General features: G+C 38.1%; 2 protein-coding genes across 5 annotated transcripts in view; both read left to right on the forward strand.

The window, feature by feature from the left end:
• The first annotated feature begins 1,305 nt into the window (after positions 1-1,305).
• Positions 1,306-11,556, forward strand: hmgcs1 (3-hydroxy-3-methylglutaryl-CoA synthase 1 (soluble)). Of its 2 annotated transcripts, none has more exons than XM_040048666.1 (10): positions 1,306-1,445; positions 3,239-3,687; positions 4,870-4,995; positions 5,295-5,459; positions 6,201-6,369; positions 6,538-6,708; positions 7,381-7,487; positions 7,602-7,727; positions 8,251-8,408; positions 10,710-11,556. In XM_040048666.1, exons 2-10 carry the CDS (start codon positions 3,240-3,242, stop codon positions 10,785-10,787), a joined length of 1,548 nt encoding a protein of 515 aa, XP_039904600.1. In that variant the 5' UTR covers positions 1,306-1,445; position 3,239; the 3' UTR covers positions 10,788-11,556. The 2 variants fall into 2 exon arrangements, with proteins under 2 accessions (XP_039904600.1, XP_039904601.1); XM_040048667.1 differs by lacking the exon at positions 1,306-1,445 and adding an exon at positions 1,897-2,042.
• Positions 11,557-14,521: 2,965 nt separating this feature from the next.
• Positions 14,522-18,799, forward strand: part of tln1 (talin 1) — a 57,604-nt gene continuing 53,326 nt past the window's right edge. For 2 of the 3 annotated variants that reach the window (XM_040048661.1, XM_040048662.1), the window contains exon 1: positions 14,524-14,966. The gene's annotated coding sequence lies outside the window, so the exon portion shown is untranslated. Of the gene's footprint in view, positions 14,967-18,799 lie in introns of all 3 variants that reach the window. The other variant, XM_040048663.1, reaches the window with a different exon arrangement.

Genomic DNA, 18,799 nt, shown 5'->3' on the forward strand with positions numbered 1-18,799 from the left:
TTTTGTGCTCTTCTCAATCTATTTTATACCTAATCTGTCCCATGATTTTTGTAGATGCATTTTTATTCATTGTGTAGCTCTTGATAGAGACTACATTTAATTGTTCCTCTCTACTAAGCAACTCTTAGTGGTTACTGACTCATTAGTATTGACCTGTTATTTACCTTATAACCTATAATTTTGAAGTTTATTTTTTTTTCTAAATCTTTATGCTTTGGAATAATAATACAACCCAGATTCACAATTGAAGTGTAATGGTGTTCATTCTCATCTTAAAGTGGTGGTGTTTTTACCGAATTAATTTTGCTTGTTTATTCGTTTTTTCACAGAAAAATGGTAAAATAAAGTAAATAACAGTCACTCTGGTTATCATTTGGAAACCTGTAGTAACTAGTTGGCAAGCAGATTTAACATATAGCTATTATGGACGTTATGGCTTAGCTGCAGTGTTAAAATGTTGCTTGGAAGATTATTTCATCATATAATTATACACATCTCCATGTATATATGCATGTAAAACGCATATGACTTGTACAGACCACTAACTCTAGTCCATTCTGCAATTAGGGGGTTACTTTTATCTTTCATCTTTTGATTATTTTCCTGTCATAATTAACCTCCTAGGACCTGGCATCCACATATGTGGACATCATATTTTGGTTTATTTAGACCAAAATACTCAATTTTGCTCTACAGGGGCCTTATATCTAATTACGAGGACATTATACTATCAAAATTTTAAACGAATATCCTCATATGTGGCTCTCATTTTTCTTATAAACAAAAATTAGGTAAAAAAAAAAAATAAAAAATCTGGTAATTCTTTGTTTTTACATTCATCAGGTCCCAATCAGCCCAAATATCAAAGAGACATTAAAAATGTATGCCGTGGAAGAGTTCGGGTCTCAGGAGGTTAAAATATAAAAAGGTAGTCTAGAAGCCTATTGATTAGTGATTAATATAGTTTTAGCACAAGTAATGTGTATATAATGTTATTGTAATTCACATTGTTTTTGCAGTATAAAACACCTGGCAACTATTGATACTCACCAGAAATTATGACCGCTACAATTTTTCATAACCATGGTGCTCTGTACTACAAGTGCTACACACTACCGCGCCAGGAATTATTTGTGCAACCTGATTGGCTCTTTCTTTCTCACCAGACATCATGCATGTCATACTATTGGACAGCAAATACGGCCGTGATGCGTGGTTGTGATTGGTATTCTCCGATTGGTTGGGAGCTTTCAGGGGGTTCGTAGCGCCGCATCGTGCCTGTGAGCTGTGATTGGACAGGAAGCCAGGTGCTGTAGTACTGAGGTTACGCTGCCTCGTCACTGTCTGATATAAATACACCTCTACTTGACTACTAGAGGTTGCTGAGCTGGATATAAGAAACGCCGAAGAGAATAACCTTCATCACTGAAGTTGACTACATACAGGTGAGAATCGCTACGAATATCCTGCAGCTACACATGTTCAGTTATGAAGAAAACACAAGAGAAATTTATTGTGCGTTGCTGTTAATCTGATTTTCACATGAGAATGAAGAATCGTTATTATGTGAGCACACACACACACACACACACACATACACACACATAAATAGATGTTTTAGTTAATGTAAGAATGTTAACACTGAAGCAGACATGGCGAGTCAGACCCTTTAGTACAGGTTTATGACAGTGAGTGCATATATAAATATATACACCTCAGTTGGTCCGTCAGCTGTATTCTTCCGACTAGCAAACTGTCCGAAGAAACGCTTGTAGTCCGTACTGTGATCTATCAAAGTATGTGCCCTGCATAAGAATGTCATCCAACTAGTTACTTTTTAATTTTTTTAATTTCATTTTTTTAATGAAAACAACATATTTTCATACGCAAGTGTCCCGTTAACTCAGTGTGGTAGACTATACTTTGGCTCCCAGGCATGCACTGCTCAAGTTCCAGGAAATCCAGTTGCCGTTGCCCTTTCACCCAATTTTGTTGCCCACTGTACTTATCTGGTCCCCGTCTAGTTCTATGTAGCCGTTTAGGTACGTATTCTGAATGGTATAAAAGGAAATATATAGTTATGGGCAGCTCCAGAAATGTGTCCTCCACTTTAAGATAAGCCAGATAGATTTGGTTCTGAAAATCTGCTGGGCCGACCTTTTGACTAGCTAATCTTACCGGCTTAATATGCATGTGGAGTGACAGTATATGTCAATATTTGATGATATTTATGTAAAAGTCAAGGAAAGAAAGAAGGTCATAGAATCAGGACAGCTGTAGCAAGTATATCACATTTGCTGTTCTCTTAGCTAACGTGGTTGCTAGCAATGCCACCCGTAATCGCAGCAAGTCGGCTAACGTTATCTGTCAGATTATTAGTAAAGAGATCATCAGTAAACAGTAAATAGACTAATATCAGTACACTGTTCTTTTCTAGTATTACTTTTTGTGCTTTCTAAATACTTTCTAATAAGTCTCAAACTAGCATACAGTTTGAGAGTTGGATTTTATCGTTTATGATTATTAGCCTGTAATGACTCGTGCTCTGCGACGTTGTTGTAATTAAATAAAATGTACCCCCATAATTATGCAGCTGTAAAGGTTTCGGTGCTGATGCCTGTGCATAAGTAATATTGTTATATTAGTTTATTTTGGCTATACATTTTCAACCCTTATACAACCAATTTTATCCCTTTTCATCATCAGCATCTGTTAGTGTAGGGTATTTTAGTCTGAAGCCTGTTGAGGTAAATGTTGCTGTAATTTGGTGCTATATAAATAAAACTGATTTGAATGAGATATAACCAAGTACTTACCTGTCAATGGGGCTGGTCATATGCCAGTATTTTAAGGCTGAATGGTGATACTTAACATATGGATTTTTCCATATTTTCTATAAAAACATTAAAATTGTGCCATTTACTAACCTACTGATTTAACTTGTGTTAGAGTGATTCAGATTTCACCATCAGAGAGTGAATCCAAAACTGCATACTCACAGATGTAGATACTGGAACTGCTGCATATAGCTACTTAACATATATGATCAAATCCTTATTTTGTTTAACAAATTATCAGTATAAATTAACTCCTGTATGTATCCATCCACCCTGTTTATTGACATTTTTAAAAATTGGTGTGCTTGGAAACTAAGAGCATATCTGTTTTTATGTGTTATCTGTGTGTTATTAATATAATGTTTAATATAAAACCCCTTCTTATCCCCTAATTTGTTCAGGATGCCTGGCTCAGCCCCAGTTAGTTACCTGGGACCATGGCCTAAAGATGTGGGTATCATTGCCTTAGAACTGTACTTCCCATCCCAATATGTGGACCAGACTGAGTTGGAGGAGTTTGATGGTGTGCCCGCTGGTAAATACACCGTGGGCTTGGGCCAAGCTCGCATGGGCTTTTGTTCAGACCGTGAGGATATAAATTCTCTCTGCCTGACTGTGGTCCAGAGGTTGATGGAGAAGAATGCTCTATCCTACAACAGCATTGGTCGACTGGAAGTTGGTACTGAAACCATCATTGACAAGTCCAAGTCTGTCAAGACAGCCCTCATGCAGCTATTTGAGAACTCAGGCAATACAGATGTGGAAGGAATTGACACCACAAATGCTTGCTATGGTGGTACAGCTGCACTCTTCAACGCTGTCAACTGGGTGGAATCCAGCTCATGGGATGGTGAGTAAGCTTTTGTTAATGTTAAGCTGCTTTTGTTTATATCAAAAATTACCAGAAATATCTCATGTTTTCCAGTCAAAGCTGACTTCTCTAAGCCCCAAAAGGTTAAATTTTACAATTAGATAAACCAAAGAAATCCACAAAATGTAAACATTTGAAATGCTGGAGCTCCAGAGTGGTTTCCATTTTTTGTTTAATAACTTAAGTAGTCTCCAAAGTGCATTGCACTGCTATAGTTATCATCCCAGTCCACTTAAGAAAAGTCTTTCAGTTAAGCATAATTACTCAGCATTACCCAGCAAGTCATGCAGCAATGTAATTTCATGAATGTTCACTTATTAGTGTTACAAGTTCTTCATATTTCACAAATCATTGTGTGTTAGTGAGCTGTGGCTTAGGTGAGTGAGCAGGGCGTCTACCAATCAGAAGCTTGGTGAATTGAACAGTTTCCTCAGATGTGTCCGTCGTGCGATCATGTGACTGTTACACAAAAGTGCTGAATGAACGCTCTGGGTTCTCAACTTGAGAAGAAAGGTCTAGAATCGACTCTGTGTGCAGTCATAGCGCCCAAAATATAACACATGTAAGCTTTTTGAAAAGCCACAGTGGCTTTTTTTTTTTAAATCTCTTCACCAGTGTTTAGTGACATGCTGACTCAAACATATCTCTCTTGTAAATGAGACACTAAGTCTCAGCGGGATTACCTGTATAAATAAAGTTTTAATAAAGTTAAAACATTATATTATGCATGAAAACTTAAGTAGATAGACTTGTATATGCAGTATGTGGGGTATGTAGGTATTTTTACTCAGTTGTATATAGCATTTGTATTCTATTTTTATCTTATTGTATATTTTATTCTATTTTATTCTACTGTATATAGTATTTTATTCTATTCTGTACAGTTGTGTACTGTATTTATTCTTATTGTATTCTAATTTTTGCTTCATAACTTTTGCAATGTCCACTTCCTGCTGTGACAAAACAAATTTCCCACGTGTGGGACTAATAAAGGTTATCTTATCTTATCTTATCTTATCTTATCTTATCTTATCTTATCTTATCTTATCTTATGTGTGTGTCTTTTTGGTGTAGTCTGTGTTGAGTGTACCTGAAGCAGCTTCTGTTTTTCTAAAAAGAATGCCTTAGTGATTTCCTGCTCCTTGTATTTCTTCTCTGCAGGACGTTATGCTTTGGTGGTAGCAGGGGACATTGCTGTCTATGCCACAGGAAGCGCCCGGCCTACAGGGGGGGCTGGTGCTGTGGCCATCCTGATTGGGCCTAATGCTCCTCTGGCCTTTGAGCGAGGTCAGTTAATTGATAGCTTTGTTTCTTATGCTCAGTCTCTGAGACAGAGCTTTTGAGAAAGAAATTATACATTTTTGGAAAAAAGTTTATTTCTGCTCAGATGAGTTATGATATAAGCACTTGTAATGGATACACCAGTAGGACTGTGTTAAATCTGTTAGTAGATAAAATGTATCCAGAAATGACCTCAGTCGTGCAACGTTTTAAATGAGCATCGCACAAAATGTGTCTGAACATATGTCTTTTGACATTTGTGGTAAAATGAGGGAATGACTGAAGTTGTTGTTTTTAATATACAGGCCTACGGGGAACCCACATGCAGCATGCATATGACTTCTATAAGCCAGACATGGTGTCAGAGTATCCTGTTGTAGATGGCAAGCTGTCGATACAGTGCTACCTGAGTGCCTTGGACCGCTGCTACTCTGTGTACCGCAACAAAATCCATGCACAGTGGCAACGAGGTTGGTAGTATATAGAAAGACACACACATGTCTGGTTTGCTATCCTTGTGAGGACATCTCATTGACATTATGCTTTCCCTAGCCGCTTACCCTAACCCTAACCCTAACCATCAAAAATGAATGCCTAATCCTTACCCTAAACCTTAACCATAACGCAATTGTAACCTTGACACTAAAACCACATTTTGAGTCTTCAAACTCATGGGGACATGGATTTTGGTCCCCATCAGGCCTGTTGGTCCCAAAGAATAGTAAATTTCGTATTTTGGACCCCCCCAAATAGGAAAAACCAGTACACACACACACCTTGGCCAGAAAAATTACTACTTTGGTTTTCTCTCAAGGTCAGCGGTTTGGTATAAACTGCTCTGTGGTATGGGGTCTGTAAATTGGAGTAAGAGCCAAAAGCTCTTAGCTGCCCCTTTCTTTTTATTGAACAATCTGTTTTGATTTTGAACCGAAGTCACAAAGAATCTAAATCAAGCCCTAAAAACTAGTAGGAATTTATGCTGAGCTAGGAAGAAGTGCAACAAGATTTGAGTTGTATGTAGAAAAAACATGTTCAAGAGAAGTGTTGGTTTGAGTGAAACTCTTATCTATCATTTCAAACTGTCATTTACACCTGTGCCGTATGTAGCCTAGTGTGGTAGTACTGCTTGAGCTACACACAAGATAACCATTGCGTCATTCAGTAAATTAATTTTTTCACATGGTGTCTTTAATCATTATATTTTCTAACAGAGGGTTCAGATAAGAGCTTCAGCCTGGAGGACTTTGGCTTTTTAGTCTTCCACTCTCCTTATTGCAAGCTGGTACAGAAGTCATTGGCAAGACTGATGCTGAATGACTTTCTGAACCACCCCAGCCCAAACACTGAGACCGGACCCTTCACAGGTCTCGAAGCCTTCAGGTACTCTCAAAGTAAAGCACCTGGCCAGATAGTTTGTTTTAAAGTCGTAAGCTCAAGTGTAATTGCTAGTTTTGGACATATTTAGACATTTTCATCATTTGTACTTTTATACAAACACAAAGGGGGAAAAGCACTTGTAGTAGTTTTCTGACTCATTGTGTGTTGCAGAGATGTACAGCCAGAGGATACCTACTTTGACCGGGATGTGGAGAAGGCATTCATGAAGGCCAGTACAGATATGTTTGAGAGGAAGACCAAGGCATCCCTGCTAATCTCCAACCAGAATGGAAACATGTACACCCCCTCTGTCTATGGCTGCCTGGCATCACTTATTGCACAGTATGTCTCATTGTCTTTTCTTCCTTTTGCATTTATTTGTCCACTGAGGTCAAACATTAGTTTGAATCATGTGCTTAAGAAGGTTGAAGTCAAAGCCTGGATTAACCTATAATAAATAAATTAAAGGCAGCAACACATGGGTGCAATAGTTTAGCGGTCAGCTGGAGCAGATGAACATATGCTGCAAGTTTTAAAGTAATGTCCTGGGTTCAACTCCAGTCTGAGCTCTTTGCTGCATGTCTTTCCCCACCTTCCTGTCTGCTCTTCACTGCACTATCTAGTCAAGGCAAAAAAGACAAAATCCACTCAGACTTGAGGCATAATTAAAATTCTGTGGGCTGTGCTCAAAATTTTGTGTTAGGCTTTGTGTGTGTGTGTGTGTGTGAGCGGGAGCGCACAATTTTCTTTTCTTCTTTTTTTTTTTTTTTTTAAATCCATGTTATAGTCCACTTCTCAACTGCCTGAATAATAAAGGCTGAACCGATCACATAGAAGTCCTGAATCCATACTGATTCCACAACACTAACATCAAGAGTCTCTTTGGATCCTTGTCCTTGATTTGAAATGCTTGTCCTGCTAAGATTACTATTTATTTGGGACTAGTTTTACTCATCCAGTATGTATGTAAAAAAATATATATATATATATATATATTTGTTGCCTCTGTTGTAGACACACACCATCACAAATGGCAGGACAAAGGATTGGAGTTTTCTCCTATGGTTCAGGATTTGCTGCTACACTGTATTCTCTCAGAGTGACACAGGACCATATCCCTGGTAAGTCATATATTTTACAATTGACTTGTGTGACATAAGTAAAATTGCAAACTTTTGCCATTAAAAACAGTAGAAAGAAACTGTAGTTCATTTCTGGTTGGTTGTCTGTGTCAGGATCTAGTCTGGACAAACTTGTATTGAGCCTAAGCGACCTGAAGACAAGACTGGACTCGAGGAAGAAAGTTTCGCCAGCTCTTTTCTCTGAGAATATGAAGCTGCGAGAAGACACACACCACTTGGGTATGACCTCGCTTTTGTTGCTTGGTTATTATTTATCCATATTTCTGACAGCAAGGACACTAAGAGCTGTCACAAACGCACAAAATAGCGTTCATGTAAGCACAAATAGAAAATGTTAATTGTGATGTTTACAGTAATGACAAGTATGTGATTCTTGTTCTAATATAATTAAAGAGCTTCACAACGGCTTTTGCTGTGCCCTAATATAAAATGTTACTTGGTTATTTATATATTATTCTGCACAAAGAAACATGATTAGCAAATCTTGATTGACTGATTTAAGTCAAAAACAAAAATAGAAGATTCACACCCCAGGTAAATGTAAGACAGTGTACCCTGACTTTGCTTTCAAATTCACACATCTGAAGAGTACTTCAATGGAAAGTCTTTAACTTGTCAGAGTCTTGCCTCAGTAAAATAAGCTGGTTTGGCTAAAACGCTCACTGAGTTATTCACACACACAACTAGACTGGTATTTGGAATAATGGCTTGTTTACACTGATCACTTTTTTTTTCCATACAGCCAACTATGTCCCACAAGGCTCTGTTGAGGATCTGTTCCCAGGTACATGGTACTTGACGCGAGTGGATGACAAACACCGCAGGGAATATGCCCGCAGACCTCTGGATGATGACCTGCCAGCAGAATCAGAACGGGTTCGCTCAAGCAGTGCCACAGAGGTACAGGAGGAATAAATATTTGGGCAGTTTTCTATCTTTCATATAGACAAAATGAATTCTGTAACAGTATTTTTTTTTTTTAATCTGTAAATGACTATATGAGCAGTCCCTTATAGAAACAAATGACATGGTGGGCATGTAAGAGTCCACATGCTTAGTAAGAGTATAAAACTTTTAATTGGTGAATCTAAATTGGCCATAGGTGTGAATGCGAGTACGAATGTCTGTCATCCCTGGCGATCCACCCAGGGTGTACCCAACCTCTTGCCCTATGGTAGCTGGAATAGGCTCCAGCCTCCCTACGACTATGATAAGGATAAGTGGAAGAGAGTGGATGGATGAATGGATGAAATCACCCAGCTATTTTATATAATTTAGCTATATTCGGGTTGTAGGGGCTGCAGGCTAAACAGAGAACCACCTCTTCCAGCTTATCTGGGGGAACACTGTAGCATTCCCAGGCCAGTCGGTAGATGTCATCTCTCCAACGTGTTCTGAGGCTGAGTCTAGCACGGGTCTTCCTCCTCGGTATGACAAGCCCAGCTGGTGTTGCAACACTTTATTCAGGAGGCGACCACCTCAACTGTCTTCTTTTGTAGCTGCTGTGCTCTAAACCTTTCCTGAATGACTGAACTCCTCAGCCTGTTCTAAGGGAAAGCCCATCCACCTTGCAGAGACAGCTCGTTTCCACAGCTGGTATCAGCAATCTCATTCTTTTACATTTAGAAAAAGAACTAACAACTAGAAGAAGAAGAATAGTAAAGAATAAAGAGAAACAGGAACTCAGTAGTGTGAATGCTTTACAAAACACACAATAATCTTGTCAACAAAAAGATCAAGTGAGATTAAGAGATTTATGGGGTTTGTCAACAACAATCTCAGAGCAGCAGCTCCACCTGGTGGTAGATAGCATTTAGAAGACAACAATTTACTGATATTTGGCATCAATTGAAAACAATTACATTAAACAACTAGTACATCTGGTACCGACTAGTGACAGTAGTGACGATTACTCCTGTAGTTGTCTAGTCATGCACATCCCTATACGCTATATTGCCAAAGGCATTTGTTTGTCTGCCTTCACATGCATATGAATTTAAATGACATCCCATTCTTAATCCATCTAGTTTAATGTAATGTCAGTCCACTATTTGTGGCAGGAGCCTCCATTAGACACTTCCCTTTCCAGAATTGCATTCTTGAGGTCAGACATTGCTGTTGGGTGAGAAGGCCTGGCTCATGGTCACCTCTTTAATTCATCCCAAAGGTGTTCTATAGGTTTGAGATCAGGACTCAGTCAAGTTCTTTGACACCAAATTCCCTCATCCATGTCTTTATGGACATGGCTTTGTACACTGGTGTGCAGTCATGTCGGAACAGGAAGAGGGGCTCCCCAAACTGGTCTCTAAAAGTTGGGAGCATCAAATTGTCCAAAATGTCTTGGATGCTGAATCATTAAGAGTTCCTCTCATTAGAACTAAGGAGCTGAGCCCTTCCCGAAAAACAACCCCACACCATAATCCCCAATACATTAATAGTTCTTTTGGCAACAGCCAAACCCAGACTTGTCCATTGAATTGCCAAACAGAGAGTCGTGATTTGTAACTGGAGAGAACATGTCTCAGCTGCTCTAACAAATGATCTGCTTTGCATTGCACTTGGTGGTGAAAGGGTTGGATAAGTTTTCATCCAGGGATATGCGTTCCACGAAGCTCTTTGCACATTGTCCTTGAGCTAATTTCCACAGGAAGTTTGGAGGTGTTGACTCTGCAGAATGTTGCAAACTCTGCACCTCAGCATCCTCAGGTATTTACACGGCGTACCGCTTGGTGGCTGTCATTCCTAATCACTTCCACTTTGTTTTAATACAACTAAGAGAGTACTGTGGAATGGGAAAGAAATTCCACTGGTGGCATTCTATCACACTACCACACTTGTCATCTCAGATTTAAACTGGTCAGATGGTTCTTTTTCTCAGTGGAAATGCAAACAAGCAGTGGTCTGAAGGAACCATTTGGCTTCCTGAAAAGTGTTCCTGGGCACTTGGATGGATGACGGTTTATGTAAAACATAAATGTGGAGGCACCTGTGATTCAGAAGAGAAAGCTTGTCAGCATTCTCTCTGCATGTCTTGGTGTACCTAGACAAGATACTGAAGCCCTTTTCCCCATCTACGAAAGAATCCCCCTGCACATGCAGCATTTCTTCTCCCATATAATCAGAGGGCTCTAACTTGTCAAAATGCAATATATGGACAGTAATGAATTGTTTCATGATGTTGATTATTTTTTCTTCTTTCAGCACATCCCAAGTCCAGTAAAGAAGATGCCTCGTATGCCTGCAGCCACGGCTGGCTCTGAAAGAGCCGTCAGCAACTGAAAGTACTCTGCACTTACTTGGAGAATTATAAAGTTCCAGCAGTTTGGAAACTATGCGAGACAATAGAGATCAGATCAGAGATCAGCAACAGAAAGTGCTGTGCCGTGCAAAATTATGATTAAATCTCCATTAGTGGAGGACTACAAACAGCTGGAGTCCCCTTGTCTTCGTGTGTTACTGCAGGACAGTAAACCTGAGCAGAGTCTGTTATCACAATATTTTATTTTAGTTATCCTTTATTTCAACTTTTATATTTCATGAACAGCTATATTTGGGAGAACCATAAACAGACATAGACATAGCATGATTGATTCTGACAGCTGCCAACCAGTGATGATGTGACTTCAGGTTTTCCTCTAATGAAACAGAACGAAGAGTATGTGTCACCTGTTTTTATGATTTAAAATTGTACTGCTGTCACAGCATATGATGGAGGTGCTGACTTTACTAGGTCACTTGGTCATCATAAACCAGAACAGTTCAACACAAGAGGCAAAATGATGCTATATAAAGAGGAGCTTTTTCCAGTAGGCAAATGGTGTGTTATCTTTAAACTTCTGATTCCGGGAGCCAAATATCTAAAACCCAATGTAAATCTGTAAAAAGAAAAAAAAAAAGAAAATATGCACTGTAGCATACTGTATACTTTGTAACACATACCTGGTTTTATTTTGTTGAAACACCAATCAATTTATTGAGGGGTTATTGTAAGAAAATGTTTAATAGTGTTAAACATTTCACTGATAAATAAATCAAAAATATCAAACTGTCTATGGCTTCTAATTTTCCATTTTTAAAAGAACTTTGTGTGAATTTGAGAAACTGGTCAGACAAGAAAAGACATGTTCTTGGACAGAGGGAACTTTAGCTGAAACTTCATATTTGCAGTCTAATTCATTAAACTGGGTAAGGTCATTGGTTGCATTGTCATTCATTGTCATTTTCTAAACCTGTTCTGTTCACTTACAGAAGTAAATAGCAAGCAAGTTATTTATTGCCTCTATGTGTACAGAAACAGTTCACTTTATTACAGGAAACAAAAAGGGGAAAGAAGATTATTTAAAAATGTCATGGAAACATTATAGCCAGTGCCTGCAAGGTTTTCTTCTTGTGATGTGGCCCTTTTTAAGAAATCTGAAATTTACATTCATCCAATCTAATCGGTGTTTCAGGGGGAAAAAAATATAGGTACCGTACAAACAGCTGCTAGAAATCCTTTGTAAACCCTCTTGAATTTGAGTAATTTATCCTATCATTCTTGAAAGTGCAGTCTGATCTTCTAATTAAATTTAGTTGTTAAATTTACACAAATTTACATGTGTACTTTTAGGTTTCTGTTGCAAACAGTGCAAGCAGAAAGCAGCCAAACAATTTCATTTCAGTAACTTGTAGTTTGACAACCTCGTAGAAGCAGGAACTTCCATCAGAAATTTCCTGTAGCTGCTTGTCATACTTATACAAAACATGGAAGAATCCTTTATTATTCCTGTAGAATGAGGGTGACTACATATGTATTCCAGTCACTGCCTTACACATACATACATTAGATTGGCATAAATTGAGTTGATAAATCTACCATCATCCTCATATTTGTCATCATTTGACTATTTATATATCAAAGTGCTTGAGAAATTGAACATAAAGTGATATAAAAAAGGGGGTTGCCTTTCTGATTTCCTCTTTTTCAATTGTTTGTTACACTTAAATGTTTCAAATCAAACACATTTAAATATTAGACAAAGATAACACAAGGAAACAGAAAATACAGTTTCAACATGGCACCATCACACTACCCCCACCATATTTTATTGGTGGTATGATTTTTTGTTTTTGAAATGCTTTGGAAATGTAATGAACACACACCATTAAATTTCTCATAATTAGGTTAGTTATCAGAATTGGATTGTTGTGGGCAGCATAGTGGTGCTATGGTTAGCACTGTTGCCTCACCTTAGGCCCATCCCTGTGTTTGCGTCAGTTCTTTCTGGGTGCTCCAGCTTCCTCCCACAGTCCAAAGGCTTGCGGTGATGGGTGTGAATGGTTCTCAGTCTCTGTTAGCCCTGTGATGTGCAGGCGACCTGTCCAGGGTATACCCCACCTTTTGCCCTAGGAGAGGCTGGGATAGACTGATTAACTAAAAGACTAAAAACATCTTAAGTTAAGTTCAGATTAAAATGCAAACATACTGTTATCCTGTTCTAATAGGTGGAAACAGCTAATGTTTTCCCGCCTCATACCGGTATATACTTCACACTGCGGAAAACAATGTGTCTCCCTCTTTAATAGATTAAGGAATTTGTGATTATGATTTTGCAAGGATCACAACTAAACGGGATGTGGGATTTATTGTGCATCATTTATGTGGCATTAAATTTAGAATAGATACAACAATGCTGTTGTCTATTAGAGGCTTTCAAGAATCTAGTTTTTGATTAGATTCTAAATTGCCAATATTTCCTGGATTTTTTTTTTTTTTTCAAATAATAAGGAGAGTTATTATATTTTAAATCCTCTAACTACTAACTGCAACACTGTAGTTAACAGAATTGTCAGCTAATTATTAAGCTGTTAAACTAACTCTACTCACCCATGATGTTGAGTGTGCATGGTAACAATGCTAATGTAATTGTTTTTACATGTGTAAATAGCTTTGAATTAAAATAAAACGTATGCAGAAATATACAAGATCTCGGGTTACTTAAAGCAGTAAAACTGCTTTAAAATGATGGAAAATGTCTATGTTTTTACACAACGGTAATTTTCTGTTATTTCTGTACATCTATCCAAAATAACTTACCATAAAAGAACACAAAATGTCTGTTTAGGTGGCAAAATAGATGACTAATTTGTTTTAGTAAGTTGCTTATTTGACAGAAGAAATAGCCATCTATCCATTTTCCTTCACTGATTTTAAATAACATTTCACTAAACTTAATTCACCACTAGTACTTGCTTTGCAGAGTTGCATACTGAAGCATTTAGTATGTATACAGAATCTGTTTTTACAGTTCTCATCTTTTTTAATTAATATTAATTTGCAGAACATTTGTATTAAGCTTGAACATTAGACAGGTCTTGCAATAATCACAGAAAATATACCTTGCCCTAAAAACAGCAAATTAATACTGAGTGACCATTGACACTGACTGAATAACATAACATAATATAATATTATAATACTATAATAACACAATAATAATAAAGAGACAAACGAACTGTGTTTAATATGTGATTAAGATTTATTTAAAGAAAAATAATCTTTGTTTTTTTATCTGAAAATTTATATTTATATCCTTGCAGATGGTGAGAAAGTAAGTCGCAGGTTCAAGAGCTTTGTAAGACAAGGAATGACAAGTCAGAAAGCCACCCAAGACTTCAACAGAATTTTAAAAATATATGTACCTCTCCACCTTTCTTCTTCTTTTGAATGTTAATTTGTTATTATTGTTTTTATTGCAGATAGTAGCTTTTTAAAAACTTTTAAAAAAATTATTAATCAAAGAGAACATTAAAAAGAGGGCTACAGAAGAGAAACACTGGGTTTCAGTCCCGTCACTGTCAGTGATGACAGCCGGATGCGAGCAGTGTTCAGGCCAAAGAAAAAGTAAGATAGGTTGAAGTTTCGAGGAGCTGACACTTTTACCGTTATGTGGCCCCAGCGTTGCGTGCGCACACCAGCTTTATAATACGACGATGTTGACACTTTTGACACACCCACCGAACCATCCTGGGCAACTTCAAATGCAGCTGGCCAACGTTTGAAGGAAACATGTCTGTCTACCCGGAAACCCTAACAAAGCAGATCTGAACGTCTCCGCGGTCTCCTCCAGCACAGTCCGTGCCATTAAGAGTCAAATTGAGTTGGTTTAGTGTTGAAAACAAGACAGAGTTTGGAAACAAAATAGAAGAGTATGAAAACACCCTCAGTGTTATTCGCCTGCAGCAGAACAGTACCCGAACTCTACACCGCCCCTCTGTGCGTCGACGCGCTGAGCCAGGGTGGAGTTTTTCGCAAGCCGCTGCCGAGGGATAGGGAGAGGAACTGAGAAAAAGTCGTCTTCTGGCCTTTCCCCTGGTGGAAAACTTTATTTGTTGTCGGGAGTTAATTTAAGGATCGTTAAATCAGCTCTGTTTTCCGTGTTTGAGTGGCCGTCGACGGGAGTGGATTAACGCGCCCAGGTCAGACTGAATGTTTCTAACTTTGAAAAGTTTCTAGCTTTTTTCTTCGTTTTTTTAAAACGCGAAGTCCCTGACGTCACCACAGACTCGACATGGAAGCGAGACAGATTAGTAAACGTATGCAGATTTGGGCCTTCTAATGTAGAGAGCGCATAAACGGTAGTGTATATGATAACCCAGAAGTTAAATCACACAAATGGGAGACGAATCGAAAGTATCAAGCGCCAAAAGACAGACCACCTCTCTCTCTCTCACACACACGCACACACATCTGAATTTTCTGTGCGCCGTGTCGCTGTCCTCTCATGCTTCCCTACAATACGCGCATTTTGATGAGATATATATAAGTTACCTTTATACTATGAAATAGTTTTAATGTCAAAGTTAAAAGGAGTTAACAGCTGTATTGTTCCCCTTTTGACCTACAGCATGCAAGTTCAGTTCATCACAGTCATTTTGTAGGCCGCTCATAAGTGTCCTGGGCGTGTTGTGCAGCTGTTAGAACAAGAAAAAATATCGCCTCTGGGTGTAAATTCTTACACCGCTGTGATGTGTTGTGCAACACAATGAAGGAATTTGGATGCAGATATGTCTACTAACCACCGAGCAATAAAGGAAAAAACAAAGGGTACTTTCTACAGGCTGAAGGACGGCCTGTAGAAACTAGCCTGGAAGAATTAAGAGCTGTACATTTTAAGGCAGGCTCACCTAAAATAAGTAAATAAATAAACTAAAAACCGAACAAAAGCATTTTTGTCTCTGTGAAATTGCTTATTACATTAATTGATTGAAAGAATGTTATAAAAATTAATAACTGCTTCATTTTGTGTTTAAACTTGTATCTCATTAGATTTTTACATCTTTACATTTTGATATTCTATTATTCTATTTTTTTTATATCATGCTGCTGTAACACAATTTCCCAAATTTTGGGATAAATAAACGCTTATCATTCACTGAAAATTAATGTCTTCAGTAAATGCTTCACCTTCTTTTTTGAACTTGTAAAGATCAGCCTGTGTTCATTAAATAAGGAGTTTTGTTACATGTTAGGTTGCTTATTCAATGCTTACCTTTCAAAAAAGAAGTGCAAAGAAAAAAAATATAAATAACTATCTGACACCAGAACACATATAAGGGAACAGTTAATATATGCACAAGATGGCATGCTCTCAGTGCACTGCACATTTTTGACCACAACCACAGCAAAAATAAATAAGTAAAAATCTAACTATTTTAAGTGGAGGCGAGTGAGCAAGAGATAAAGATAGAGAATCATGAGGTCTTACAAAAGTAAGAACAAAACGTAAACTGGAACTAAACAGAAATCCAATCACTCAGCTTATTGTGACTTGTTGTCTTTGCCTTCCTGAGTGTTGTGTTTGTTTTTAGTTGAACAGATTATTTGTTAGTTGATGTAGTCTTATATGTCTTGTGTGTGTGTGGATTTTTTTCATTAACCAGCTTCACATGTGTAGCTGAAGCTAACTTTTAACTGCCAAGCCACTATACACTGGTGAAACACTGTGATCTGGGCTGTAGAGAAATGAAGAAAGGCCTCCAGTATTCAAGGTTCAGGCCATGCTGTGTAGTAATCTGAGCTAATCTACCAGCCATACAGAATTCAGGTAACAGAGTAAAATCCCATTTTGGAAGTTGTATCGTGGACTATTCTCACACCAGTTAAGGAAACCTGCTTCCATTCCAATGTGTTGCCGTGGTTGGAGTGTAGTGTTTTAACTCAGCCATATTTGGTCAAGACAACATGTGCAGCCACTAGTCCACAAGAAATCATTTGTTTTAGACATAAGCCAATTCCCATGGCTGTGTGAGATGCCTGGGGAGTTCAGTCACACCAATGAGGAGACTGGAAGAAAATACAGCTCTTACTTAATTTAAAAATCACACAAAACCTTAATGTTGTTGGGTTGTTTATGATTAAATGAAACATGTATAAAGAATAAAAAGAAACAGAGCTTACCTTGTGATGGCATCACACTAACTGTAAAACTGGCTGGTATTATGCCAAATTGTCAATAATTTGATCCATCAGAAACATTAATCCATGTATGGCGAACAACCTCCAGGTGAATTCTAAGGTTTTACATATGAGAACATAATAAAAAAAAATTCATTTGGTGCTTACCAGGTGCTGAAATTATGTAAATAAAACTTGAACACATGACATACAATGTCATTATTTATTTTGGAAAAAAACTAAGCAAAAATAGGTGTGTAACACAATGCTAATACATCATCAGTGATCTTAGAGAAACTGTTGCTCACCACCAATCTGGGAAGGGTTTTAAAAACCATTTTTAGAAAGACTATTCCCATGTGGAAAACATTCAAGACAGCTACCAATCTTCCTAAGAGTCAGTGTCCTAGTAAATTCAACTCATGGGTAGAGTGTGCACTGTTTTGAGAAAATGCAAAAAACACAGGAGCTACATCTCAGTCTCTACAGGCCTCAGTATGTTAAAATAAGAAGGAAATTGAACATGTATGGCTTGTTTGGAAGGGCTGCCAAATGAAAACCTTTTCTCTCAAAAAGGAATATGACAGCATGGCTTAGGTTTGCATCTCATCCAGCCACAAGACTTTTGGAACAATGTCATTCTGACAGACAAAACCAAAATTGAGATGTCTGTCCACAATGAACAGCACCACTTTTGGAGAAAACCAAATACAAATACAATACTCATACCAACTGTTAAGCGTGGTAGAGGGGGGTGATGGTTTGAGCTTGTTTTCCAGCCACAACACCTGGCCACCTCACATTCATATTCAAAAAAGAAAAAACACGTGTTTTAAAATTAACTACTCATTGGTTTCCCTTTTAGAAATTACAATGTTTTTAATGTTAGCCCTTCATCAGACTGGTAACTGATTTCTTAAACATTAAGAGGAGTGTGTGTGGTGTGTGTTCATGTGTAAGGACCTGGTCTACATAGGCTTGGTCCTCTGAAGGATGTGGCCCCTGAATTTGGACACAGCCTGTGTGTTTAAATGTGCAATGAGTGAGTATGTGGTTGCTGCAATTAAGAAAAGTGAGCGTATCCTCATTCTCAGAATTAGGGATATTCCTTGGAACTAATTTCTTAGTCAACTAAGCAAAGAAAAAAAAATAGTGCAACCTGCAAGTGTGATCTACCCACATGTCTCTACATGTCTTCAGGATCGCTGCAGTGGCATACACAGTCTGAATAGTTTATATGATGCCTTTAGTCGTAATAGTGAGAAGAGCTGTGTTAAGTTCTGAAAACATCTGTTCTGGTGAGACACATCTGTCATTGCTAGTGTTGGATATTTGTTTAAAAATAGCATTATCCTGATAGAAGTAGATTGGGCTGATGCCATTTTGTCTACACTACTCAGTACAATTCCCATAGAACTGGGCTGTCCAACTACAGGCCTCAAGAGCCGGTGTCCTGCAGGTTTTACGTGTGTCCTTTATCCAGCACCGCTGATTTAAATGGCTAAATTGCCTCCTCAACATGTCTTGAAGTTCTCCAGAGGCCTGGTAATGAACTAATCATTTGATTCAGGTTTGTTGACCCAAGGTGATATCTAAAACCTGCAGGAAACCGGCTCTTGAGGCTTGGAGTTGGACATCCCTGTCATAGAAGCTTATTTCTATGAATGTTGATGTGTCTTGGTCATTGTGGATGCTGGGCATTTTGATATCAAAGTAACCTAAAATTAAGTTTCAGGTGGGAGTTTCTAAAGTGTTTTTGGCATATTATTAGGAAGGGATCACTTTTCATTGCAGTGATAGGGTTCTTGATTGATACAGGACATACAAGATGCTGTCCAAAACCACATTTTTGAGA

This window comes from Simochromis diagramma, unplaced genomic scaffold (genome assembly GCF_900408965.1).
Source record: "Simochromis diagramma unplaced genomic scaffold, fSimDia1.1 OVJJ01000683.1, whole genome shotgun sequence".
In the NCBI taxonomy this organism is placed as follows: domain Eukaryota; kingdom Metazoa; phylum Chordata; class Actinopteri; order Cichliformes; family Cichlidae; genus Simochromis; species Simochromis diagramma.